Source organism: Scyliorhinus canicula, chromosome 9 (assembly GCF_902713615.1).
Source record: "Scyliorhinus canicula chromosome 9, sScyCan1.1, whole genome shotgun sequence".
Taxonomy (NCBI): Eukaryota; Metazoa; Chordata; class Chondrichthyes; order Carcharhiniformes; family Scyliorhinidae; genus Scyliorhinus; species Scyliorhinus canicula.
The window spans coordinates 100,670,765-100,696,866 of NC_052154.1; the positions used below are offsets into that span (position 1 = coordinate 100,670,765).

The 26,102-nt window shown below is 50.4% G+C and overlaps 1 protein-coding gene across 1 annotated transcript in view; it reads right to left on the reverse strand.

The window, feature by feature from the left end:
* LOC119970922 (mucin-6-like) overlaps nucleotides 1-26,102 on the reverse strand; it is a 415,844-nt gene that overhangs the window by 106,849 nt on the left and 282,893 nt on the right. The window contains exon 23 of the mRNA XM_038806032.1: nucleotides 7,051-7,290. Coding sequence (XP_038661960.1) covers nucleotides 7,051-7,290 — 240 coding nt within the window. The remainder of the gene's footprint in view (nucleotides 1-7,050; nucleotides 7,291-26,102) is intronic.

The following is a 26,102-nucleotide window of genomic DNA, read 5'->3' on the forward strand; positions in this document are numbered from 1 at the left end:
AAAAGCAGGCGAAACAGAGGGCCTCAATATGAACGCTTGGCAGAGCTCCAAGAATGGAAATTGCACTTAGATTTCAACAAGCCACATTTGCACAGCTGCAGAGGGAAATGGAAACTTTGTTTGATTAACAGCTCTATACCTTGTAATGACTTGTTGTTTCTTTGAAGAGATGTTTCACTGTCAGTGTGTTTATGTACAAAGAATAATTATGTCTAAAGTAGGAGAATGTGTACGGAGGATGCATGAGGGAGCATGGAGGATTTAAGAGAGTTTGGAGGGATCGTTGGAGGTATGGGGGAGACATGGAAGGGTCTTGGTGGATGTGGGGGGATGCAAGTTATGTGAGGTATGAAGGAGGTATGAGAGTTCTGGAGGGAGGGATATGTAGTCTTCCAAAGCATAAGCATGTGGCAAAATTGCAAGACAGTAGGTAATGACACACAGAGTGTGACAGGGAGGGACAGAATGCACAAATAATTTAAAAAGCAGCAAATCGGGTCAAATGTGGAATAATAATAATAATCGCTTATTGTCACAAGTAGGATTCAATGAAGTTACTGTGAAAAGCCCCTAGTCGCAACATTCCGGCGCCTGTTCGAGGAGGCCGGTACGGGAATTGAACCCACGCTGCTGGCTTGTTCTGTATTACAAGCCAGCTCTTTAGCCCACTGTGCTAAACCAGCCCCAAAAATGCTAAAAAGGCAAAATTAATGGTTCTTTACTTAAAGGCACCAAAAAAAATGAATTACTAGCAGAATTGATGTTAATGTGTATGATCTTATAGCCAGATATGGTTGCATGGAGGTCTAAGCTGGGAACTAAGCAGAGGTGTGTGATTTTTTTGTAAAGATAGACAGGAAAGAAAGGTTGGTGGGGTAACTTTTTTAGTACGAGAGAGAATAAGTATAACAGCAAGAAATGATCTTGGGTCAGAAGATGTAGAATCCATATGGCTGGAGGTAAGAAATAATAAGAGAAGACACTGGTGAGAATAGTCTATAGACCCCCCTAACAGTAGCTATACAGTAGGATGTAGAATAAATCAGGTGTAAATGTGGGTTTGTTAACATTTATCATGGGTGACTTAGTCTTCAAGTGAACTGGGAAAATCAAATTGGAAGAGGTAGCCATGAGGAAGAATTCATAGAGTATATTTGGGACCATTTCCAAGAACGATATGTTGTGGTTTCAACCAGGGATTTCAGAGTAAAAGATCCCATAGGAAATAGTCACCATAGCATGGTAAAATCTGGCTCTCAGTTTGAGAGTGAGAAACTTGAGTCAGAAACAACTGTGCTAAACTTAAAAAAGGGTAATTATGAAGGAATGAAGGACAGTTGACTGGAGTGAACTGGGAAAGGAGTTTATTAGCAAAGACGATTGATCAGCAAAGTCAAACATTTATGAGAATAGTTCATGACTCACAACAAAAATATATCCCACTGAGGAAGAAGGATTCTAGGAAGGGGATAAATCAACCATGGTTAACCAAGGAAGTTAAGAATGGTGTTAAACTGAAAGAAAAAACATACAATGCAGCAAGATTAGTGGCAAGTCAGAGGATTGTGAAAGCTTTAAATATCAACAAAAGATGACCAAAACAATTAAGAGGGAGAAGATAAATTAAGAGGATAAACTAGCAAGTAACATAAAAATGAACAGTAAGAGCTTCTTTACATATGTAAAACACGAGAGAGACCAAAGTGAACATCATCAACTTCGAGAATGAGTCTGGAGAAATAATAATGGGGATGCTGAAAATGGCAAAGGAGTTAAATAAATACTTTGCATCAGTCTTCACGGTGGAACGTGTAATAATACTAAATAATCAAGGACATAAAAGAGATTAGGAAATAATAGGACAACTATCACTGGGGAAAAAATATGAGGGAACCTAATTGAGATAAAAGCCAATAAATCCCCTGGACATGATGGGTTGCATCCTGGGATAATAAAGGAAGTAGCTATGGAGCAGGATTTCCAGCTGTTCACGGCAACGGAAATTCCGGCACAAGGGTTTCCCGGCAATGAGGGGTGCTGTCAACGGGAAATCCCATTTACGACGGTGGGACCGGTAAATCCTGCTGGCAGGCTACCTCGACCCTGAAAAACACGCGGCGGGGTGGTCAGTAAATCCCGCCAATAGAGATAGCGGCTGCACTGATCGTAATCTTCCAGGGATCCTTAATTTATGGAAAAATCCAGAGGATTTGAAACCTTGCAATGGTATTCAAAAAGGAGGGAAGCAAAAAGAAAACGGGCAACTATACACCAGTTAGCTTATTATATGTCTTTGGGAAAATGTAGCACAGTGGATAGCACTGTTGTTTCACAGGGTCTCAGGTTCAATTGCTGGCGGGGTCACTGTCTGTGTGGAGTCTGCACGTTCTCCCCGTGTGTGCTTGGGTTTCCTCCGGATGCCCCGGTTTCCTCCCACTCGTCCCAAAAGACGTGCTGTTAGATAATTTGGACATTGTGAATTCTCCCTCTGTGTACCCAAACTGGAATGTGGCGTCTAGGGATTTTTCACAGTAATTTCATTGCAATGTAAGCCTACTTATGACAATAAAAAAAAGATTATTATAACGGATGTAATAGTAGAGCATTTCGGAATAAATAATAAAATCAATCATGCCTGCCAAATTTATTAGAAATCTTTGAATTGGTAATAAATTTGCATCGATAGAGGATTGATAAACTAATATAAGACAGAGTTGGGAAAAGGGGGCATTTTCAGGATGGCAACCTGTAATTAGTGGAGTGCCACAGGGATCAGTGCTGATGCCCCATTTATAATATATATGAATCACTTGGACAAGTGGTTGGCAAATTTGTGAATGACACAAAAATAGGTGGGAAGGCAAGTGTGAGGATGGCACACACTCTACAGAAGGATATAGATAGGTTAAGTAAGTGGGCGAAATCTTGGCAGATAGAATGTAATGTAAGAAAATGTGAAGTAACACACGATGGATGAAGAACAAAGGAGCTGATTATTATTTAAATGGAAAAAGACTGCAGAAAGCTGCAACACAGCGATTTGGGGTCCTTGTGCATAAATCAGAAAAAGCTAGCATGTAAGTTCAGTAAGTAATATGGAAGATAAATGGAATGTCGGCCTTTATTTCAACGGGAATGAAATATAAAAATAGAGAAGTTTTGCTGTACTGCACAAGCACTAGTTAGACAATATCAGGAATACTGTGAACAGTTTTGGTTCCCTTATCTCAGGAAAGATATACTGGCATTTGAGGTTGTCCAGAGAAGATTGATCCTGGGTATGGAGGGAATTTCTTATGAGGTGTGGTTGAGTAGGTTAGGTCAGTACACATTGGAGTTTAGAAGATTGGAAGGCAACCTTATTGAGACATATATTTCCAGGGGACTTGACAGGGTCGATGATGAGAAGTTATTTCCCCTTGTGGGACATCTAGGACCAGAAGGCTTAACCTCAGAATAAGTGGTCAGCTATTTAAGACAGAGATGAGGAAGAATTTCTTCTCAGAGCATAGTGGAGTTCTTTAGCAGAGGACCTTGGTGGTTGAAGTATGTTCAAGCCTGAGATAATAAAATACTTAATCAGTGAGGGAATCAAGGATTATGGGGATAAGATGGGAAAGTGGAGTTGAGGATTATCATATGAGATTAGTTATGATCTCATTGAATGGTGGAGCAGATTCGATGGGCCGAATGGCCTAGTTCTAATCCTCCTGTGCTTATGGATGGGAGAGTGAGGTTTCAAGGACCTGACAGTCATCATTACAATAGGGTTGATGTCCCAATGAGGCACACGTTGCTATAAGGACTACAGTGGTTCAGGAATTCTGCTCTCCATTACCTTCTCAAGGCCATTTGGAATGGGCAATAAATTCTAGCCCAACCAGCAATGCCCAAACTCATGGAAAAGCAAATTTTTAAAAACGGGTGCATGTGTTCCAACCTGTTTACGTTACAACCTGCCGCTTCCGTTGTCTCTATCATGCCCCGCCCCTCCGGAACAGAAAGTATGGCAGGTGGAGGACTCCTCAACAAAGTCAGGAACTTTCCTAAATCCCAATCATTCTGGGTTATTATGTGTGTTGCTTTCCATCCATCAACGTTAAAGTTTAGCATGACTTCACTACTTTTATACTCCGTTCCTGTTGAAAATCCGGCCCATTAACTTTGCTACTTTCCACAGAGCCAGACTAACTTGCTGAGTACTTTGAGCGGTTTCTGACAGTATTTTAGAAAATGAACGTCACTTATTCTATGGAAAGTGCAATTCCAGATGGGGTGGAGATACAACGAGATCTTGGAGTCCAGGTGCATCAATCAATAAACCTGTGCCACAGATTAGCTAACCAAACAATAGGCTTTATATCTTGAATGACAGAATTAAAAAGTAGTGGGAAATAGGGAGTAGCAACATTGAGAGGATACAGAGTAGACTTATAAGGGTGATGCCAAAAATGTTTGGGTATACATATCAGAAAGTTTTGATAGGCTGGGTTGCTTCTGTCACAAAAGAAAGGTAGCAGTGGGAGACCTAATGGAGGTCTCTAACATGAGGACAACATTTGTTGAATGGATAGAGAGCGAATGTTTCCTCTTGCTGGGAAGAACATAACTAGCGGCAATCAATTTAAGACCGTCATCAAGAAATTCAAGTGGAAATTCAGAAGAAATCTTTTTACCCAAAGAATGTGAAAATATGGAACACTACCGGAAGTTGAAACATGCACTGTAAAGATGCATTTAAGGGGAATCTAGACAAGTAGATGACGGCGAAGGACATAGAGGATTACACTGATAGATTTAGATGAGGAAATATGGGGGAAACTCAAGTGGAGCATAAACCCCAGCATAAATTGGGCCGAATTCCCTTTCTTTGTGCTTTATAGCCAATGTAATTTTATGCAATGACAAGTGGGTTAAATTACGAAGAAGGATTACACAAAAAAGGATCATATTCCCTGAAATTTAGAATTTTAAGGGGTGCCTCATCAAAATTCTCTGTTAGTAACGGGAGCAAGTGGAGTAGATGGAGAGAATCCACCACCTCTGATTGTGGAGCCTAGAGCAAAAAGGCATCGTGAAAAATTGGAACCAGAACTTTCAGGAGAGAAATTAGGAAACATTTCCAGATTAAAGGGTGGTAGGAGTTTAGAACTTTCTTCCCAAAATGTCATTGGAGCTAAATCAATTGTTAATTTAAAATTATGCTACTAGTTCACTGATGACCAAATATTTATTCAATTCAATTTCACAAATTGCCACTCCAGGTTTGAATTCATCAACATTTTATTCCTTGTCCAGTACCATAAATGTGGCATTTTGCTATCCAAAAATTATTTTTTAAATGCTCTCTTAAATTTAACATTAATGCATGGAAAGCAACATGCATAATAACCCAGGTACCACTACACCTACATTTCCAATATGGGCTCTTTGCTCAAAGTTCTACCCCGGAGTAATAAATCATTAAGTTTAACCCACATCAGGAATTTTAGGTAAATTGTCATTTCATCCAAATGGTGAATCGACCTAGCTTCCTTCTGCCCACACCCTTCAATGTCACAAGAAGTGTACCTGGTTGTTTCCGGACCAATTTTTATTATTAACTTAAACAGCCTTTCCTAATACCTCATTCCACAGTCTAATTATCTTTTGAACAACATTGGCATGGCTTTTGTTTCCTCACAGCGAACTTTCTTTGGATTTATCTATTGTTAAAGAACTTAACAAAATATTTTTAATGAAATATAGTGGAAAGTATTTTACATTATAATTCTGCAAACTAGGCAATTTCATTTTGGGTTTCTGTGAGTTTAATGCTTATCAATGTTATCTTCCATTTCCACCCAGGAAGAATATATAAACCCAACTGTACTCAAATAAGCATCCAGAATATTGACATGGAAAGCCACCAAAAAGGGCCACTATGATATATTTTGGGTCACCCAGGGCTGCAAACATCAGTATTCATTTCTCAGGGTTTAAGTTTTGAATGTTTTATTTTCTCTCAAAACTTTTTCAACTGTGGCGTTACACAAAACAATGTTCCAAGATGTCCCAACCAATATTGGGCCTTGTCTGAGTACATAGCCAATTTAACTGTCCAATCAAACTGATTGAAGTTTGTCCTTCAGATGCAAGATCATCTTTGTGACCGCCTGATTTGATATACTGGTTTTCAATTGATACTTTCTGGACGTGATGGTCAATTCAAAGTCACTCTTCATAAGCCGATATATTTGAAGGCACCAAAATCTGACTTCCAACCTTAAATTCCCTCCTTGGCTTGTCTATAAGAAATTGCACAAGTTCTGCAGAACCCTCCGAGGGAGAATTATCAGCATGCATCTCCTCTTGATAGCAGGAGACCATTGCTGCATCTGTTTTCAGCTGACCTTGATACACGGTCATATACAATGCTATCTCCTCAATGCATCTTTCAATCCCTAAACACATCCAGTTTCATTTTCACAGCTTCCCTTCAACCTCATTCGCTTCTTCAGCTGGTTGAGAAACACTTACATTTCTGACCTTGCAAAAGTGCCTCTTTTTATATCAGTGGACTGATAGACCCACACATCTGCGGCTGTGAAAATGTTCAAGCTATGTTTTCGAGTCGGAGGCGAATCCACTCAAACATTTTGATCTGTGAAACCCTGCGCTACAAGTCTCGCTTTTGCCTTACATCCTTAGGTGGCATATAACACAGTGGTTAGCAGTGTTGCTTCACAGTGCCAGGGACCTGGGTTCGATTCCCGGCTTGGGTCATGTCAGTGTGGAGTCTGCACGTTCTCCCCGTGTCTGCGTGGGTTTCCCCCAGATGTTCCGGTTTCCTCCCACAAGTCCCGAAAGACGTTCTTGTTAGGTGAATTAGGCATTCTGAATTTTCCTTCTGTGAACCCGAACAGGTGCTGGAATGTGGTGACTCGGGGATTTTCACAGTAACTTCATTGCAGTGTTAATGTAAGCCTACTTGTGACACTGATAAAGATTATTATTGTCATTATTTAACCTATTTTAGTAGCAAGATATCCGATTGTTGAATATACTCACCAAATTATGACATGGTTGAAACACATCACTCTGAATTAGCTTACATCGTTTTTCTGCCCAGGACTTACGATATGGATTTTTGGCACATGGATATACAACATCAGTTACATCATCACACATGGGATTTTCTTTCCAAGAATTTATGAAGTTCATCAAAGTGAAAGCTGAGTAGTGGCTTTGAGTTATCAATTCATCTTTAATATTACTGTTGGCATTGCCACAGAGTCCACAAACTGAAAGCTGAGAAAATGTATGTGTTAGTCATTTGTAATGCTGACATGTTATTGAGCATGCATTTCTTTTGATTTCAATCGAAACAATTAGCATTATAACAGGGAAAATCAATTATCTGTCATTAACGAAAGGGACTGACAGATAATTGACGCTAACCACATATTGATCTTTACATATCACATCAAAATGGCACAGGACTATCAAAGAAGAGGAGCACAACATAAATATCCGAAGATTAATGTATCCATTTCTTGAGCTGAGATTGTTTAATGTCAGATATGAGAAGATTTCTGTTTGGGGAGCTATGTAGGATTCAGGCAGATGAATGGAATGTTAAAGAAGAGTCAGCTGATGACTTTGGGTGCAGTGGCATTCATCCACACAAGGCCAGAATGAAACAACGGGGGCTGGATTCTCCGATTTTGTGCTGATGCCGGTGTGGAAACAGTGGTGTTTATGACAGCAAAAATGGCGCAACAGCTACACCGATTCAGCAACTCTAAATGGGCTAGCACCATCACCACGTGGAACACAACCGGTTCCAAGTGAAATTGCGCTGAATTCGATGGGTCCATGATTGGCGCACTTGAGGCTCATACGCCGCAGCTGAACTTAAATAATCCTTCCCTCCACACACATCATCCCAGTCAACAAGATGGCTGCAAGGAGAACAGTACCACGGTTCTGCAAAATCCCAAACAGATCCCCACTTGGTGACTGGAACGACCCGTCACAGAGGTTCAGCGCGACCATCACCTTGACCGTCACCGGGAGTGGGTGTTCCCCCCCCCATATCCCCATGGTACCAAGTGTGCCATCATCTGGCAGATGTGTCTCACAGTCCCTCTGCTCATCCACAGTCTCCGTCCGCATGCCCGGTCTGGAAGGTCCTCGAATGATATGCGATTGCGGTATACGCAGGGCCTCATCCGGTGCCCCTTGGCATCTCCTCCTCGGCCTGTTGGGCGGCCGGTCCTCCAGCCTGTGTGGCTTCCACCTGCCCCTCTGCAGTCCATTCCTCTGCTGCAGCCTCCGCCACCTCACAGAGCAACCTCCGCTCACAATGCTGCAGGGCATCTTGCAGAGCTGCGGCCATCGCCACGGCGGCCAGCATCACTGTTTGGTTCTCTGCAAGGGTTGAAAGGCCAACATGTTAGCATGGCGCATACTCTTGTGCCCATCCAGGTACTATGGGCTACACAGTGGCCCCGGGTGGCACTACAGGCCCCACCCACGCATGCCCCCCCATCCCCGTACCCTGGCTCCATCTGTGCCCCGATCCTGGCGTCCGTCCCTGCTGCCAAGGGTACCGTTTGCTGGTCCTGCCCTCATTGGGGGCTGCTGTGGGTGTGGCCCTGGGTGGTCCCCTGGTGGGTGGCGGCAGTTGGATGGAGTGTTCGGGGACTGGGGTGGGTGGTCGGTAAAATGGCCACTGTAATGGTGGTCAGTGCCTGGGCACCGCCCCAGTCTGTTGGGGGGCATCCCGGCTGCTCAGACTGACCTCCTCCCCTCCCCCTCCCCTGGCCTTGGCAGGGGCCCTCCGCCACAGCCAGCTGTCACTTCATGCCATTTCCTACCTCCTCTCTCTCTCACTCAACAGCCAGGACGCCAGGGTCACGATTTCTATAAGCACAATTGAACGACGGCGTCAGGAACTTGGCCATCGGAGGCAATGAACCATGGAGGCCCCGGAGCATCGGGTGTCAGGCGCGCTAATATGCCTACTGTACTTTCAGCCCTCATGGCGAGCGCCGCATTTATGCCATTTTCAGGGTGCCAGAAAATCCTGATTTGGCGTCAAGTTGGCACCTACTGTGATTTCGGCATCGGAAGCTATTCTCCGCCCAATCGCGTTTCACAATTTTGGCACTGGAAACGGAGAATCCAGCCCTTGATATGGTGAGGAGAAAAAAACTAAAAGGTGATTCTCCCTAAAATACTGAAAAGCTAATGCCTTAACTGAGGAGGCATTTTTTGTATTTCAGGTATGTTTTCTTCCTGGATGGGTGAGCTGCTAAAATGTCTGAAAGGAAAACATGACAGTGCTCCAGCAGGACATCCACCGGTGTCCAACCTGTTACACACATATACGTCCATCATATCAATGGTGTAAGTGATTATCTTCATAAGAGCTATTTAGTAAAGTCTCAGCTTCATAATAATGATGCCCTCCATCATGTAGAATGCAGTACCATCATTCTATGTGCAAATCGTATAGATATGACTAGCAGCCAAAAGTAGTCATTCTTGAGGTACCGCAGGCCATCAAGTTAGACTACAATCTGTACCTTGTGGCTTGCATATCCCTCCCTCATTGTTTGATCACCATCAATCCAGAAGACTTGTTCGATATGGAATGTACAAGGATATACCAGGAGCAGCACCGAGCATACCTTAGAGGAAGCCTGAAGTTAGTCAAGTTACTTGCACACTAAACAGCAAAGGCAATGAGAAATAGATTATAACTGACTTGTGGCCCCAATTTTATAAAACCAAATATAAAATGTTGGTTGAATGAACTGGCCACTGAACAGGTCCTTGTGGGAAGGAGGCTCCAGCTGGACAGATAGGACTCCCTTCTGACCACCAAAGTGAACTCACCTCCTCATGCAGGAACCTACTGTTATTAGAACTGAGGGGCACAATTTTCCCACTGCGTTGGCGCCGATTCGGGCACGCTGGGTGATTCGCAGGAGAGGCTGAAATTGAGATTAGCGCTAAACTCGAAAATTTTGCATTTCACCCGACCCACTCCCGATGGTGAGGTCATGAATGAGATTGAAGTTGAATGCAGCGGCCTCCCAGGAGTCACCAGAATGCTCTGCGAGAAGTTATTTGGGCGTCATTTGGTACTCCTCTACAAAAACATAAAGCTGCCAAATGGCTACTGAGGGGAAGTCGATTCACCGGTGTGCAGCTCAAGGGCACCAGAGTTGCTGCCCAGTGTACTGGGCTTGGGGGTGTGGAGAGTGCATGAGAAAGGTCCTTCAGGAGAGGGGGCAGGGTTGAGGCTGTTCCGGGGGGTGGATGGAGCCAGGTTGCCCAGGGGCTTTGCGTTTGCAAGACCTTCGAGCCATCTTTAAATATTGTGGAGCCCAGGGGCAGCACGGTGGCACAGTGGGTTAGCCCCGATGCCTCACGGCGCCAAGGTCCCAGGTTCGGTCCCAGCTCTGGGTCACTGTCTGTGTGGAGTTTGCACATTCTCCCCGTGTTTGCGTGGGTTTCGCCCCCACAACCCAAAGATGTGCAGGGTAGGTGGATTGGCCACGCTAAATTGCCCCTTAATTGGAAAAAATGAATTGGGTTCTCTAAATTTTAATTCAAAAGAATATTGTGGAGCCCCTTAACAGGGGTAACCACAGCTGTGGCCTGTCTGTCATAGCAAACTTGCCAGGACAGAGCCCTGCTGTGGCTTCTCTTATGAAAGTCAATTGCATTTTCTTTGATTGTGAGCAGTCTCTAGCTTCACAGCTGAAGGCTATTTCAAATGAGGAATTAGTCTTGTTAGTTGTGATAGCACATCACGCTCCTTAACTCCTGAACTCTCAAGTGCATCCTCAAAATACCAGGTGTCATATCTGAGAGGATAATTAGTAGACTGGATGTCCAGCAGCTGTTGATGCTTAATCTGTGTGCCTGTACTCCAGGAGTACATCAAGCTGAGGAGGGCACCAGAAGGGACGTCCAGTGACGTGCAGGATTCATTGGTCCTTCCTTGAGCTAACGGACAGCATCTGCCGCAGAGGACTGCATCTCAACAGGGAGGCAATGCGCCACGTGCTCAAGGACATGACACCCCTTGGAGGAGGAGGGCACCTGCTCCCGGTGGCAGCGAAGGTCACTGCAACACTAAACGTCTGTGCCATAGGGTCATGTCAGGGCTTGAGCAGGGACCTGTGTGACCGTCATCAGCCCACAGATGCATTCAGGAAGTGATGGATGCTCTGCATGCCCAGGTATCAGACTAGATCATCTTTGACCTGGATCAGGCCCACCAAGATTCCATGGGCTGCAGGTTTCGCCATGATCGGCGGGTGGGCATGGATGGCACGCATGTCGTCCTGCGAGCAGCAGGGCATCAAGGAGTGCCCTACATTAACACATTCACTTCCTGAATTTTCAGATCATGTGCAACCACCACCTCAGGATTGTTGTGTTATGCTTCTTTGTGTAGCACAAGCTGTTTCCTTGATGTATGCTTTGACAAAAGAAGTTCCAAACTTTGTAATATGTTCAATATGTTTATTGAACTATTACACACAGTCCTTAAATGAATTTGACTCTCCTGCTAATCTAACTGTAGTAACTCAGTCGAACTAAACCAGTCTGCTCTAAGCTATGTGATGCTTCTGATCAACCCTGATGCACTCTCTGGGGGCTGGATTCTGTGGGAATCGGCGGGGTGGGCAACTCCGACGCGAAGGAGTGGTGTGAACCACTCCGGCGTCGGGCCTCCCCGAAGGTGCGGAATCCTCCTCACTTTTAGGGGCTAGACCAGCACCGGAATGGTTTGCGCCGGCCGCCACAGAAGGGCCTTGGCGCCACACCAACCAGCGCCGAAGGGCCTCTGCCAGCCAGTGCGAGTCGGCGCATGCACGGGAGCACCAGTGTGTGCTGGCGTCATCTCGGCGCATGCGCAGGGGGGGTTCATATCCGCATCGGCCATCGCGGAGGACCACAGCACCAGCGCGGAGGAATAGAGTACCAACCACTGCACAGGCCCGCCCGTGGATCGGTGGGTCTGATCGCGGGCCAGGCCACCGTGGGGGCACCTCCCGGGTCCAGATCCCCCCGCGTCCCCCCCCCCCCCCCCCACTCCAAGGACCCCGGAGGCCGCCCACGCAGCCAGGTCCCGCCAGTAAGTACCTGTTGTAATTTACGCCGGCAGGACCGGCCTAAAACGGACGGCCACTCGGCCCATTGCGGGTCAGAGAATCACCGATGGGGCCGCTGCCAGCGGCGCGGCGCGATTCCCGCCCCCGTCAAATCCCCAGTGTCGGAGTATTCAGCAGCTGGAGGGAGCGGGATTCACGCCGCCCCGGCGATTCTCCAACCAGACGGGGGGGGGGGGGGGGGGGGGTCGGAGAATCCCGCCCTAGATGTCTGTCTGTGGAAAGAGGCAGAGCACGTGAGCCCTGTCCTTTTATATGGGTGGTGAAGTGCCCCCTTGTGGCAATGCCACCTCTGGGTGTCTTGATTACCCATTGGTTGTGTGCTGTTGTAGTGACCCATTGGCTGTATGTCTTGACATCTCTGGTGCTCCCTCTAGTGGTTACTTAGTCGTAGTGTACTTACATTAACTCCTTGTGTATATACAGTGATGCATATCACCACAAGGATCATGCACATGTGCGCACACTACCCTGGGAGCATGTATGACAGCTACATCCTGGCGTACTCGGAGATCCCCAGTGTCTTCAAGGGCCACCCCAGGATGACAGATTGGCTTGTGGGGGACAAGGGATACCTACAGAGGCCATGGCTAATGACACTGGTGTGGAGGCCTGAGACCGAAGCAGAGATCTGTTATAATTAGGCCCAAGCTGCCACCATTGAGGAACTGGTGCTGTCATTGAGCAGTGTATCAGACTGTTGAAAATGCAGTTCTGATGCCTGGACAGTCTGGCAGGGCCATACAGTACACCCCCCCAGAGGGTCTCCCGCTCTGTGGTGGTCTCTTGTGTCTTCTACATTCTGGCACAGCAGCAGTGCGACATGCTGGAGGAGGAGGAGGCAGAGGGAGATGTGGCCTTGTTTGAAGAGGTGGAGTAGTGGGTGTGGAGAATGAGCCTGAAGAGGAGCCGAAGGATGGAGGAGAGACAGCAGCAAGGGTCCAACATACCAGGATGACTAGGGAGGCGCTTATCATCTCCAAATTTTCCTAGGGCGAGGCTGTATCCAGCAGCTCAACACTCCAATTACTCTATCCCCTCCCCGACCACCTGATACCCCCTCCAAGGATCTAAGTAACACCACCATGGTGATGGGCCTGTGTTGGTACTGTCTGCATGTCCCTATACAAGGCAGAAGAGTGATGACCACACGCTGTCAGGAGCTCTGATCAAGTCTGACCCCTCTCTTTTTGCCGACAGTGCGCAAACAATCCTCTTGATAGAGTCTGCATCGGGGGCTTTTGATCTTGGACCACTGCGCTGGGGTTGTGGCCAGATCCACTGTGAACACTTAAAGTGACAGAGGCTTCACATGTATCAGGTGTGACATGTTTCAATGTGACTCATTTCCATGTCCTCCAGCTGTGGACAGTGACGTCACCAGTGCCCACTCAGTGCTCCTCACTCCTCTTGATCGTCCATGGTCTACTGTTATGTCTAGGTGTGTTCTCAGCATGTAAATCAGGCGGAGGCAGCCTGCTGCTTTTCGCCTTTCATCCCCTTGGCAGACATCGTTAAGGGCCTAAAGCGGAAGGGCCCTGGTCAACCTTATGGTGTCACAGATGTTGCAGTGCCACAACACTGTTCTGGCCACTGTCCTTGAGATGTGCCGGTGTCAGGAGGGGGGGGGGGGGGGGGGGGGGTGGATTCTGAAGAACTGCAGACCACCGTAGTCTCCTTGGTGGAAGGCCTGGGTTGGCCTCCAGCACTTCTCCCATCCCTGAGGTTGCCTGTATGGCTCTGGGCAACTCCATGGGTCAGAGGGGCAGCTGGAGTGAGCTCCAGAAGGCTGAGTCATCAAGCACTGCCAGTCCAGAAGGCTCCCGATTGTCTACACAATGGTGTTGATGCCTTAAGTGATGGTCCTCAGTAGCTTGGTGACACTCTGGAGTGCCTCAGCAATGCCCACCTGTGTCAGGAACCTATCTTTCATCGACTGGGACATTATGCTGATGCCCTCAGCCATAGCATCACAGATTGAGCCATGCCTTGGACACTGCAACTCAAGGTGCGGACGTCGTGTTCCAGGTTTTCTACTGCAGTCGCCACCCTAGCAGTGTTGGCTTAGGTGCCATGCATTGCCAGCACCATTTCCTGGGTGTGAAGAATTTAGGACTCCACCAATCGGTCTTGCAGTGGCTGGAATATCGCTGACACCCCCTTCCTGAATTTCACGGCTGTATCCAGCTCTGAACTTTATCCAGAGGCTCGGTATCTGGCTGCGACCCATCTGCCTGGGATCCAGCAGACCTGACTGCTGTCTCCGTTGGATGTTCCCCAGAGGAGACGATAGCCGACAATAAGAGGAAAGGGCGAAGATAGGGAGGCAAAATTTCACCTCATGTGCATTAGCAACGGTGTTGTGCTCACCAGATAGTGCCCCAAACGCCTGTCCAATAATATCGCTCACTGAGATGTGTGTCTCTGCGCTGGTGGAAGGTGCAGGTGATAGATGTGACGCATCATCGGTGATCTCTCCAGTGCTCTACTCCGAGGTGTTCGCTTGGGTGCCGGAAGGTTGCAGGCTCGCCTCGCTGTCGGTCACTGCTCTCTCCTTGGGCGATTCCATGACCCCCAGTGCCAGTTCCTCATAAGAGGTGGGGATTCAGATTTCTGGAATTCTGCACCCCCTTCCCTCTTATTATGGGCTATCTTCGTCTCTGGGGATGAAGAGAGGATATTGTGAGTCGCACGCTTGATGAGTCGGGGGGCTCAACAGCAGGTCGCATGTGTGAGCACTGCACCTGAACATGAAGGGATTGAGTGGGGTGCTGATGAGCAAGCTTGAAGATTGGATCTTGCGAGGGTGTGTGAGGTGTCAGCCAATGGATTAAGAGGTGGGAAGGGGTTATGGTAAAGAGAGATGCGGGGGGTTTTGGAAGCTGAGGGGTGGCAGATGAGACTGATGCCAGGAGAGTGGTGGTAACTTACCCATGCAGCTCGGTGCAGGTCGCTCGTCTTCTTCTGATTTGGACGCCATTCCTCTTGGATTTGCTGCTCGCACTGACTGCAGATGCCCACTGCCTCTGCCCACTGCCTCCCATGTAGCATTATTGATCCTGCAGTTGGTTCACTAACTCCCTCAGTGGAGTAGCGTGTCCCACCTACCATCCACGGTGTCGAGAAGGCTGGCCAGGTTGGCATTGCGTAATCTGGTATTGCGCTGCCATCCCCATTTCTTGGCTGGGAGTGAGTGGGACTGTTTTCTCTTTACCATGACCCCTTCCCACCCTTGTTAGCAGTAAGCAGCTGAGGAGTGAGTCGGGTAAATCAGACAGTGAGGGAGCCAGACATAGCGAGATTCACGTGAGGGCTCATTTTTGGGACTAAGTGCGGGTGAATACAGGTCGCCACCTCGCCATTGGAGCGGACATGAAACATCCTGCCAAATTCATCCAAAATTACATTTCAAAATTTTTGGTGTGAAGCACGTCCAAGGTATTTTGCAGAGTATGTTGCGAGCAGCATTCACAATTTTAGATGCAGCAATTTTACAAAACGCAAGAATGACATACGATAATTACTTGTCTTGTTGGGGGATCATTTAACCCCCCAAAAAGACCCACGCTTCCCATTATGCAAAACGTTATGAGCGTAATAACAAAGGAGTTGGAAAATTGAAAATATCTATGCCCAATCATAATTAAGCAGAAGGCTCATGGAAGGATGGAAAGATAGAGGGAATATCTTCACTTTGGAACACCATCTGTTTGGAATAATAAATATACGAGGGTAGGATAGATTAGACCTAAATACTAGGGGATATTATGTAGATCAGCACATCACAGCCAATCAAGCTGGAAAGATGCAAATGTTCACAGTAGTCAGGAGCGAAACCAAGCTCATGGGCACCTTGCCTATGGAACTAAAGGCAACAAATGTTTTGGAGTCCAGAGCGCATATCCATCAAGCCAGGATTTCTATGTAAAATGCTTAATGCAGAATCACAGGAGATATGGAAGTTTAGATTGCCAGAAATTGCTGTATTGTTGACTTGCAACTATGTTCCCATCTTTTCGTTACTTCATTTACGAATCCCTCAAAATTGTTTACAGTATGAAGACCAGTTCAGCTTGAAGTCACAACTGACACTTGATGCACTTGTGATAATGGTTACTTATGACCCCTTGGTCTGTAATGAGCGACGAGTAGTACAACAGGCTCTCTGCCTGCAAGTCCTCCAGAAGATTCATAAAGGATATCTTGAAATTACCAAGTTTTGGGCCAGGGCACAATAGGCCACCTAATGGCCAGATACTGCATGCTCCAGTGAAAATATGGAGCTGGATTCTCCGTTCCTGAGCCTACGTGCTGACACCAATGGAGGATCCGTGGAATTCCACGTTGGAAAAATCGGTGCCACTTGTGCATCGATTCCGCTACCGGTGAGGGACTAGGACCAGTGCAGAGTGGAACACCCGCAGAACATGCGGAAAAAGATGTGTGAAATCACCGGGTCTGTGATGGACACATGCAGGGCTGACAAGCTGCCGCTGTGTGAAGACTATACACTCCCCACACATACCAATCACATCCGGCTATATGGCCCTGTTTCTGTTGGACTGTGTCCCCGTCCACTCCGACCCCACAGCCCACTTCCTGCCACCTGGCAGAAACCCCCCAGCTGGGTCATGAATGTCGGCGAAATATGGCGGAGATGGACACTATCTGTATGTCCTCGCTCTTTCTGTAGCCACCGTAGGCAGGTTCATGACCGTTCAGAGCACACGTGGACCATGCCGTCGGGAACTCAGCCCATCGGAGACGGAGCATCATGGGTTTGCCGGCTAATGAGATGTGAACACAGTTGCAACTGTGCAAGCATGCGTCACAATAACGCTGTTTTGAAAGGGGCAGAGCATCATGATTTGGCGTCAAACCGGCACCTGCCGTGATTTTGTCATCGGTAGCTATTCTCCGCTCGTTCGCCTTTCCCGATTTCAATGTCGGGCAACGGAGAATCCAGCCCATGGTCTTCAGCTGTGTTACCTGTGCCATTCATGGACAGGAGCAGAAAGAACAACTTTTGCCCTCTTCCTCCTTCCCATCTAAGCCTTGGGAACGCTTTGGTATAGGTCTGTTCAAATTCAAAGGGTTAATAATTTTCATAGTTGTAGATTATTATTCCCACTTGATAGATATGAAAAGGCAACATGGCCTCGTCTCTGAACCCGTTATCCTCTCTTAACATAGTGGGATGGATTCTCCGTATCACAGGCTACGTGCCGGCTCGATAGAGAATTCGCGCGCGTTTTACGATTCCGGGACCGGTAAGGGGCTAGCAACGGTGCCGGGTGAAACCCCCGGCTCCCGCGCCGAAAACGGCCAGAGAATGGCCAGGTCCCTGGCCGAGCATGCGTACAGCCACAACCTGCAGCAGTGGCGCCATAAACATGGCACCAGCCGGTATGCTGAGCGAACAAGCAATCCGCGACCTCACAGGCCACCCCCTGGCAACCCCTCAGTAGTCCCCCCAGCCCTTCCCGGAAGCCTCCTGGGCCAGCGGCACGGATCCCAGCCAAGTGTGGCTGCGCTGGACACAGTCTGCAGGCATCACGCCGGGTTTTTAACTGCTGAGACAACACGTGTCCCATGCGGTCAGTAACCCGGCCAATCGGTGACGGAGCATAACGGAAGGTCCTGCTGATGACTCGTCGCTGTTGCAACAGCGCGCACCGTGATGACGTTATTGCGGAGGGGGTGGAGCATGGCTGATGAGCGTCAAACTGACGTCGTCCCCGATTTGGGCTTCGGATTCGATTTTCTGCCTGATCACTATCGGCACCCGGTAACAGAGAATCCCGCCCAATGTTTTCCACACACTGCATTTGGACATTGTCACAAAAGTGTTTCCAATCCTTGGCAGCATCATATGGATTTGTCTCAGTCACAAGTTCGCCGATGTATCCTCAATCTAAAGGAGCAGCTGAGACAGGAATGCACACTATAAAAAGCCTATGAGGGAAAGCTTGATGCTTTGGCTAGCCCTGCTCAGTTATCACTCTACATCATTGCAGAAAGGTTTCACCCCATGTGCGTTTCTGATGGGCTACAGGCTAAGAACTCAACTTCCTTTCCTTCCCCACAGGTTGATACCAAACATTATAGTAGACTACCATGCTTGACCCAGAAAAAAAGAAGAAAGTTACAAAGCAATTCAAGCCCATGCTTATAACCAAAGACACAGAGCAGATTTATCTCATTTTTAGACTCAGTGACATGGTGGGGCAAAAAAGTGGAGTGTTTCCCACTGGGAAAATAAAGGGTCAACTCTAATATTGGCCACTGAGCATGTGCATGAGAACCTATGTCATAATTATGTCACTGACTTGACTTCCGGGCGGCGAGCGAGGAGGTCGCAGGGAGAGGGGCTCCCGCAAGCGGTGGACAGCAGGAGGAACAGCCCCCCCCCCCCCCCGACAGGCCGGACGGCGGAGGAGGAGCGCCGGCGGAGGAGCCGGAGCGGGAGCCGAGGAGCCGGAGCCGAGGAGCCGGAGCGGAGGAGCCGAGGAGCCGGAGCGGAGGAGCCGAGGAGCCGGAGCGGAGGAGCCGAGGAGCCGGAGCGGAGGAGCCGAGGAGCCGGGGCGGAGGAGCCGAGGAGCCGGAGCGGAGGAGCCGAGGAGCCGGAGCGGGAGCCGAGGAGCCGGAGGCGAGGAGCCGGAGCGGAGGAGCCGAGGAGCCGGAGCGGGAGCGGAGGAGCCGGAGCGGAGGAGCCGGAGCGGCGACAGGGGGGCCCAACAGCAGCAGGTCCATCCCCTCTCCCTCCCCCCCCCCCCCCCCCCCACGCGGGCCAGGAGCGGTGCGGCGGCGGCGGCGGCCCCTCTTCTCTCCCCCCCCCCACGCGACCCAGGAGCGGTGCGGCGGCGGCGGCCCCTCTTCTCTCCCCCCCCCCCCCCCACGCGGGCCAGGAGCGGTGCGGCGGCGGCGGCCCCTCTTCTCTCCCCCCCCCCCCCCCCCCACGCGGGCCAGGAGCGGTGCGGCGGCGGCGGCCCCTCTTCTCTCCCCCCCCCCCCCCACGCGGGCCAGGAGCGGTGCAGCGGCGGCGGCCCCTCTTCTCTCCCCCCCCCCCCCCCCCCCAGCCAGCAGCGGGGACCCCCCCCCCCAGCCAGCAGCGGGGACCCCCCCCCCCCAGCCAGCAGCGGGGACCCCCCCCCCCCCAGCCAGCAGCGGGGACACAACCCCCCCCCCCCCCCCCCCCCCCCCCCCCAGCCAGCAGCGGGGACACAACCCCCCCCCCCCAGCCAGCAGCGGGGACACAACCCCCCCCCCCCCCAGCCAGCAGCGGGGACACAACCCCCCCCCCCCCCCCCCGCCAGCAGCGGGGACACAACCCCCCCCCCCCCCCCAGCCAGCAGCGGGGCCCCCCCCCCCCCCAACCAGCAGCGACCACCGGCCCACTCGCCCCTCCCCCCCCCCCCCCAACTGCTGTGACCACCACGTGGCAAAGACAAAGGGACTCTCTCTCCTGGTTGAGTGGGGAAAAAAGAAAAAAGAGACTTGTATTTCTGTTCTTCCCAAAAGAAAACTGGTAAAGAGAAAAGGGGTAGGGGAAATAAATTTAAAAAAAAAAAAAAAATATATATATATATATACATATATAGATATATAATAATAAATAAAATAAAAATAGGGTGCGGAAAAGGGGGAAAAAGAAGAACAAGGAGAGAAGAAAAGATGAAGGGGAAGGGGGAGAAAAAAGTGCCAGAAAGGAGCCAAGAGAAAGGGGGCACCGGAAGTAGACTGGGCAAAGGGAAAGCCAGCTCGGGCGAACGAGTCAACACGCGAAGCGGCGGGAAGGATGCTTCGCCGCATCCAGAAGAGCTGGACGGGCGGGCAACCTCTCCCCTGGGGTTAGAGGGGGGCGTGAATTGGAAGGAAGCCTTTGCCGAGGTGGTGAGGGAGCAGCTGCAGGCATTCAAGCCAGAGTTAAAAGCAGACGCAGAGGCCGCAGCACAGGCAGCAGTGACCAGGGCCATGTCAGGGGTGCAGCAGGTTCTGACCAGATTGGAGAAGAAAGTGGATGCCCAAGGGAAGATACTGGAAGCCCAAGGGAAGATACTGGAAGCCCAGGGGGCAACCATTAAAGAGCTGGAGAAGGCAGCGACTGACGCGAGCGACCGGGTCATATCCCTGGAGAGGGGAATGGTGAAACTGAGTGCAACACAGGGGAGCCTGAAGGGCAGGGTAGACGACCAGGAGATCAGCTCGAGAAGGCAAAATATCAAGATAGTGGGCCTGCCAGAGGGGATAGAGGGTAGAAATCCCACAACATTCGTGGCTGCGATGCTGGGCTCCTTAGTGGGGCGGGAAACTTTTCCCACGCCACCGGAAATGGACAGAGCTCATCGGTCACTGCGCCCGAAGCCCAAGGAAGGGGAAAAACCGAGAGCAGTTATAGCCAGACTGCACCGGTACCGGGATAGGGAGACAATCCTGCGCTGGGCCAAGGAGAATAGAGCCTGCAATTGGGACGGGCACGCCATCCGAATCTACGAGGATTTTGGAGCGGACATAGCTAAGAGACGGGCGGAGTTCAACAGAGCGAAAGCAGCTCTCGAAAAGAACAAAGTACGTTTTGGTATGCTGTACCCAGCAAAACTCTGGGTCACATACCAACACAAGGAATATTTCTTTACAGCCCCTGCCGAGGCGAATAGATTCGTCGAGGAGCACGGGCTGGAAAAACGCCATGGGAAGTAGGGACGAGGGGCCCATGGCAAGGAGAGACGTCATGCCGACGGGGGGGTGGGGAGGGGCGAGGCAAAGCCAGCCCCCTCCCCCCTGGCAGAAACACCCAGAACGGAAAACAACCCAATGCCCTAGGGCCCGCTCCAGGTGGGAGGCCAGGCCCCGGCACGAGGGAACGGGAGTACTGGAGAGGGGAGAGGGGAAGCGGGACAGCAACCTCCGAGAGGGGAGCCACCGTGCTATAAGGAAAGCTAGCGAAGGGGGCGCGCAACAGAGCAGGGCCGCAGCGCACCCCCAACAGGGGGGAAGGCGCCAGGCAGGGGAGGGGGGGGGATCACCCATCAAAGGTGGGAGAGCAAATGGGGACAGGAATGGGGGAGAGAGGGGCAATGGAGGGGTACACAGGGGTATCCCCGAAAGGGATAGAGCGGGGGGGGGGGCACCCGGGGGGCGAGAGACCAGGGAGGGGAAACGCAGGGACGAAGGGACAAAAGAGGCCAGTAAGGGAATAGGGCCACAAAGTGCCACAGACAAGGGCTCGAAACAGGGAACTGCTGCAAGCACCCACCCAGTACGGTCTGTGGGTGAAGGGGCCCCCCGGAGTGCAGGGGACTACCCGCGTGGCGGACACAAAGTGGACGGCCATGGCGGGTGTCCCCGGGACAAGGGGGAACCCCGGAGCGCAGGGACCCGACCGCATGGGGAGAGCAGTGATAGTGGACATCCTGGACGGCCCCCTAACATAGGGAAACCCCAGAGGGCAGGGGCGCGTCCACCGGACAAATATGGTTAACCCCACAGGAGCAAGGGGGCAGAAGCCCCCCACCAGAATAGTCACCTGGAACGTAAGGGGACTTAACGGCCCAGTGAAGAGATCTAGAGTCCTCACCCACCTTAGAAACATGAGGGCCGACATAGTCTTCCTCCAAGAGACGCACTTGAGGGAGCAGGACCAACTGCGGGTAAGAAAGGGCTGGGTGGGACAAACCTATCATTCCTGTTATGGGGCAAGGGCCAGGGGGGTGGCGATCCTGATTGGCAAGAGGACAATGTTTAGGGCGACAAAGACGGTTACGGACCCAGGGGGACGGTATGTCATGGTCAGCGGGGCCCTGGATGGGGCGCCGGTAGTTCTAGTTAACGTGTACGCGCCCAACTGGGACGACACGAGCTTCATCCAAAAGACCATGGCAGAAATCCCGGACATAGCGACGCACCGACTAATCATGGGGGGGGGACTTCAACTGTGTACAGGACCCAACGACGGACAGATCAAACCCCAGAACGGGGAAAACCTCAAACATGGCAAGGGAACTCAGCCACTATATGGAGCAGATGGGAGCAGTAGACCCCTGGAGATTCGCCCACCCGGGGGAGAAAGAATTCTCTTTCTTCTCCCCAGTACACAACGTGTACACCAGAATTGACTTCTTTGTGGTGGGGAAAACGGTGCTTCCAGAGATAGACAAGGTGGAATACTCCGCAATTGTGATATCAGACCACGCTCCACACTACATGGATGTGCGGCTAGAGACGGGAAGGGCCCAGCGCCCCAAATGGAGGTTGGACGGTGCCTTACTAGCTGACAAGGCCTTCAGCGAAAGGATAGCGCAGGCCATAGCGGAGTACACTGAGATCAACCAAAACGGGGAGGTCTCACCCTCCACGTTCTGGGAAGCGCTTAAGGCCGTACTAAGAGGGGAAATCATAGCCTACAAAGCGCGAAGAGATAGGGAGGAAAGGGTGGCTAGGCAGAAGCTGGTCGACTCCATACTGGAGGTAGACCATAAATACTCCGAGGCCCCGACTGTAGAACTCCTGGCGGAGAGAAAAGAATTACAAAGGAACTTTGACCTGCTCTCCACCAGGAAAGCAGTACACCAACTCCGCCAGGCACGCGGGGCCCTATACGAACACGGAGACAAAGCCAGCCGCCTGTTGGCCCACCAGCTGAGAAAGCAGGCAGCCAGCAGAGAAATTGCGCAAATCAGAGATACCAGAGGCACGTTGGAAACAGAACCAGAGAAGATTAACAAAACCTTCAAGGCCTTCTACCAAGAGCTGTACACCTCAGAGCCCCCAACGGGGAAGGCTGGGATGAACCGGTTTCTTGACGGACTGAACATACCAGTTGTGGGAGAGGGCAGAAAACGGGATCTGGAAGCACCACTAGCACTGGGAGAGATCATGGACAGCATTAGCTCCATGCAGGCGGGGAAGGCGCCGGGACCGGACGGATTCCCGGCGGACTTCTACAAAAAAATTGCGACAGCGCTGGTCCCGCACATGCGGGAGATGTTCACAGACTCGCTAGCTAGGGGCACGTTGCCACCCACGTTAGCACAGGCCTCAATCTCGCTGATACCTAAGAAAGACAAAGACCCAACGGAATGTGGGTCATACAGACCCATATCTCTGCTGAATGCAGACGCCAAAATACTGGCCAAAATCCTAGCCAAAAGGCTAGAAGACTGTGTACCTGAGGTGGTCACAGAGGACCAGACGGGCTTTGTCAAAGGTAGACAGCTGACCGCGAACATCAGGCGCCTGCTGAACGTGATAATGACCCCCTCCGGGGAGAGAACACAAGAGGTGATCGTCTCCCTGGACGCAGAAAAGGCCTTCGACAGAGTCGAATGGATATACCTCATAGAGGTACTGGAGCGGTTCGGGCTTGGAACAGGGTTCACAGCTTGGGTAAAGCTCCTGTACAACGCTCCCATGGCGAGTGTACAGACCAACAATACCAACTCCCAATACTTCCAGCTGCACAGGGGCACCAGACAAGGATGCCCACTGTCCCCGCTGCTGTTCGCACTAGCAATCGAACCGCTAGCAATCGCGCTCAGGGCAGCAAAAAATTGGAGGGGGATCCGAAGGGGAGGTAGAGAGCACAGAGTCTCACTCTATGCGGATGATCTGCTCCTCTATATCTCGGACCCACAAAGCAGCATGGACGGAATCATCGCGCTCCTGAAAGAGTTTGGAGCCTTCTCGGGCTACAAACTCAACATGAGCAAAAGTGAGATCTTCCCATTACACCCGCAAGGGTGGGGGGGGGGGCAGCACTAAAGGGGCTGCCGTTCAAACAAGCCCGACATAAATTCCGCTACCTGGGGATCCAAATAGCCCATGACTGGAAAGGGATCCACAAATGGAACCTCACCAGCCTGACGGAGGAAGTTAAAAAGGACCTGCAAAGATGGAACACACTCCCGCTCTCCCTCGCGGGGAGAGTTCAGACGATCAAAATGAACGTACTGCCCAGGTTCCTCTTCCTGTTTAGATCCATTCCGATCTACATCCCCAAGGCCTTTTTCAAAGCGCTGGACAAACTCATCATGGCGTTCGTATGGGGGGGTAAAAATGCTAGGATCCCAAAGAAGGTCTTACAAAAAACAAAAACCAGGGGAGGGTTAGCCCTCCCGAATCTACAATTCTACCACTGGGCAGCAACAGCCGAGCGAGTAAGGGGATGGATCCAGGAGCCAGAAGCTGAGTGGGTGCGTGCGGAGGAGGCCTCCTGCATGGGAACCTCCCTCCGGGCCCTCGCCACGGCAGCACTCCCATCCCCACCCAAAAAACACTCCAGCAGCCCAGTGGTGACAGCCACCCTCCAATCCTGGAACCAACTGCGGCAGCAACTTGGCCTGACCAAAATGTCGAACAGGGCTCCCATCTGCAACAACCATAGGTTCAAACCAGCACTGACCGACGCCACCTTCAAAAGGTGGAGGCAGGACGGGGGGACACTGACAGTCAGGGACCTATACACGGACGACAGGATCGCAACACTGGACGAACTGACAGAGAAATTTCAGCTAGCTGGGGGGAACGAGCTACGGTACCTGCAGCTCAAAAACTTCCTACGAAAGGAGACAAGGACGTACCCACAACCGCCACGACAGACACTACTGGAAGACCTACTGGACGCAAGTATCCTAGAGAAAGAGAACTGTAGTGACATGTATGACCGACTGGTAGATAGGGACGACACCGTACTGGACGCAACAAGGAGGAAATGGGAGGACGACCTGGGGATGGAGATCGGGTGGGGACTCTGGAGCGAAGCACTGCATAGGGTCAACTCCACCTCCACGTGCGCAAGGCTCAGCCTGACGCAACTAAAAGTGGTACATAGAGCCCACTTAACAAGAACCCGTATGAGTAGGTTCTTCCCGGAGGTGGAAGACAGATGTGAACGGTGCCAAAGAGGCCCGGCCAACCACGCCCACATGTTCTGGTCCTGCCCCAGACTCGTGGAGTACTGGACAGCCTTCTTCGAGGTAATGTCCAAAGTGGTGGGAGTGAGGGTGGAGCCATGCCCGATAGTGGCGGTCTTCGGGGTTTCAGAACAGCCAGATCTATTCCTGGGGAGGAGGGCGGATGCCCTTGCCTTTGCCTCCCTGATCGCCCGCCGTAGAATCCTGTTTGGCTGGCGGTCAGCAGCACCGCCCAGAGCTGCGGACTGGCTGTCCGACCTCTCGGAATCTCTCCAAATGGAGAAAATCAAATTTGCCATCCGAGGGTCGGACGACGGCTTCCACAGAACGTGGGAGCCATTCATGCAACTGTTCCGGGACCTATTTGTGGCCAATGTACAAGAGGAAGAATAGTCGGGGGAAGGTAGCGGGAGGGGGGGGGGGGGCTACAGGTTTGTTACGGGGGTTCGATGGCTAGCTAAGGCCCAAAACCAAGCTAAATAAACATGTTGAGGGGGGGAGGGGGGGGGGGGGGGGGCGCAGTTACTACTACGAAGATGCTTACCTGTAAATATGTATGTTAATTTTTGCGTGTTTGTTTTTGTTTGTTTTTTTTTCTCTCTCCTAACAATTTGTAATTTGTTCAATATAAAATACGAAAACTGAATAAAAACATTTATAAAAAAAAATAATTATGTCACTCACTCAGAGATGTGTGAGAAACATTTCAGAGAGAAGCTGTAGCTATGTCCCAAAGATTTGTTAATTACAAATACTTAAGGATGTCATCAAGGCATTTTGAAGGTAAAAATGAAAAGATCTTGCTGAAAGAAATGTCTCTCAAGACAACCCAGCAACAACAGAATGCTCAGGCCAGTAGCAGCCTGCAGTGGTGCTTTAGCGCTACAAGGGGAAAGCTTTCCTTTGCATTTCTTCAGCAGTTGTTAGGGATAACTTTAAGGATCATTGTTCATAGTATTGTAGAACTGAAAAAACTAGTTGGAACTCACAGAGCATTCTCAGCTAGTTTCACACA